Raw genomic sequence first — 1,967 nt, 5'->3', positions numbered from 1 at the left:
CCGCGCTCAGGTGCTTTTCAGAAACAGACCGCACATGCTTCTGCCGGTCTGGGAAGCCAGAAGATGAAATACCGCGAAGGAATGTTCCAGGTTATGAAAAATAACTGCTAATTTAAAGAATAAAAACTGACCCAGGTTATCAGTCATTTCCCCTAATATCCACGTGAGTTAACTCAGAAGAGTTACCCGTTTGTTTAGAGCACGAGTGATTCGGTTTGTACGGGAAGAAGCTTTGCAGGGTAGACTCCACAAGCACAGGAGTCGTTGTGACTCCTCAGAAGCCGGCGGTCGGCGCACCAGGACGGAGGAGTTTGTGGAGTTTTAGGCCAGGTCGCAGTCTCCCCATCATCCCCGCCAGGTGCCCTGAGGACCGCGGCTGCGCCTCACCCGACGGCGCTCTGACTCCGCCGGGCCAACAGGGAGCGCGCGCGGCCGCCCCTGGCCGCCCCTCTGCTCGCGCCTCCGCCTTAGAGCCCGCCAGGCGATTCCTCTTCCGGGGCAGCGCGGAGGGGCGTGCGGGACCCGGATGCAGACGCGAGCGCGGCTATATAAGGGCCCGGCAGGCCGCACGCGTGCCTCTTGGAGGAAGACGCGGTAGCAGCTATCGCGGAGTTTCGGGCTTCTCTCTCCGGCCCCCGCTCCTGACTCACCGCTGTTCGCTCTCGCGGAGGAACAAGTCGGTCAGGAAGCCGCATCGCAGCCATGGTGAGTCGGGGGCGTCCCGGTCGGGTCTCGGGGGGTGGGTGCGGGGGGTGCCGGGCTGGCGGGAGGAGACGGGACTCGCTTGTCCGGGGAAGGGGGCTGGTGAGCGCGCTCGTACCCGGAAGGTGATAGGCTGCCTCCAAGGTGCCTCTTTATTTTCTCACCTGTGGGACAACAGGCTTTTAAAGACACCGGAAAGACTCCCGTGGAGCCCGAGGTGGCGATCCACCGGATTCGGATCACTCTCACCAGCCGCAACGTGAAGTCGCTGGAGAAGGGTCAGTGCGGTGGCTCCGGGGGCGGGGGCGGGGGACGGGCTCGGGCGGGAGCAGCGGCGAGCTGGGCTTGTGAGGCTCGAGGAGGCCGAGCAAGGACGGCCCCTCGGCGTGGACCGCGCCCTCCCCCCGCCGCTGGCGATGAGGAGATGCTTACTGGGTTGAGTTGCGGTGATAGTCGCGTACGCTATTCTGAGCCGGCGGCCTTGGAGGCCGGTAAGGCCGCCCCTGTCGTGAGCGAGGGCCCAGACGCTTTTCCCCGCTTGTAGTGTGTGCCGACCTGATCAGAGGCGCGAAGGAGAAGAACCTCAAGGTGAAGGGGCCGGTGCGGATGCCCACCAAGGTGAGAGCCTTGGCGCTCCGGGGCGCGGGGGGCCGCCGGGCGGCTTCGGGCCTAGCGCGCAGCCCTGCTGTTCGGAGCGCCCCGCCGGGGGGTTGCAGAGCGCGGCGCTCCCGCAGCCTGGGTGCCTGGTGTTCTCTGTCTTCTGCTGCAGACCCTGAGAATAACGACGAGGAAAACCCCCTGCGGGGAAGGTTCTAAGACTTGGGACCGTTTCCAGATGAGGATCCACAAGCGCCTCATTGACCTGCACAGCCCTTCCGAGATCGTCAAGCAGATCACTTCCATCAGCATCGAGCCCGGAGTCGAGGTGGAAGTCACCATTGCAGATGCTTGAGCCAGCGGCTCTAATAAATTGATAATCGGCCGTTAAGCTTCGTGGGCTCTCATTCCTGACCCTGACGGGCCTTAGGGAGGGAGTCGTACTCCGGAATTCATTGCAGCTTGTAAGCAGGGTGACGAGAAGTAGGTGGGTAGCCTGGGTTCCGCTCTTCCTCGTTGCATCTTGCAGGGCCCACTGAGTCAGTTTGCACGTGACGTTTGAACGCTGAACTGCATTAGCTACAGAACGTGTGAGACCTTGCGTTGGAGGTGAGTACGCACAGCTCTGGCCGCCTGTGGGAGCCCTTCCCAGGAACACGTGTCTGCGT

The 1,967-nt window shown here is 62.7% G+C and overlaps 1 protein-coding gene across 1 annotated transcript; it reads left to right on the top strand.

Annotated features, from left to right (window-relative positions):
* The first annotated feature begins 559 nt into the window (after positions 1 to 559).
* RPS20 (ribosomal protein S20) lies at positions 560 to 1,684 on the top strand. The gene is made up of 4 exons (XM_082858598.1): positions 560 to 705; positions 881 to 980; positions 1,247 to 1,320; positions 1,472 to 1,684. Exons 1-4 carry the CDS (start codon positions 703 to 705, stop codon positions 1,652 to 1,654), a joined length of 360 nt encoding a protein of 119 aa, XP_082714724.1. The 5' UTR covers positions 560 to 702; the 3' UTR covers positions 1,655 to 1,684.
* Positions 1,685 to 1,967: the final 283 nt, after the last annotated feature.

Source organism: Leucopleurus acutus, assembly GCF_964270905.1.
Source record: "Leucopleurus acutus genome assembly, chromosome: 17".
In the NCBI taxonomy this organism is placed as follows: Eukaryota; Metazoa; Chordata; class Mammalia; order Artiodactyla; family Delphinidae; genus Leucopleurus; species Leucopleurus acutus.
This window is presented reverse-complemented; position numbering and strand designations above follow the sequence as displayed.

What these genes read in the sequence shown, in the direction of transcription:
- RPS20 (XM_082858598.1), top strand. An exon ending in CGTGAAGTCGCTGGAGAAGG is followed by an intron (nt 981 to 1,246) that starts GTCAGTGCGGTG and finishes CCCCGCTTGTAG; the next exon opens with TGTGTGCCGACCTGATCAGA. An exon ending in CGGTGCGGATGCCCACCAAG is followed by an intron (nt 1,321 to 1,471) that starts GTGAGAGCCTTG and finishes CTTCTGCTGCAG; the next exon opens with ACCCTGAGAATAACGACGAG.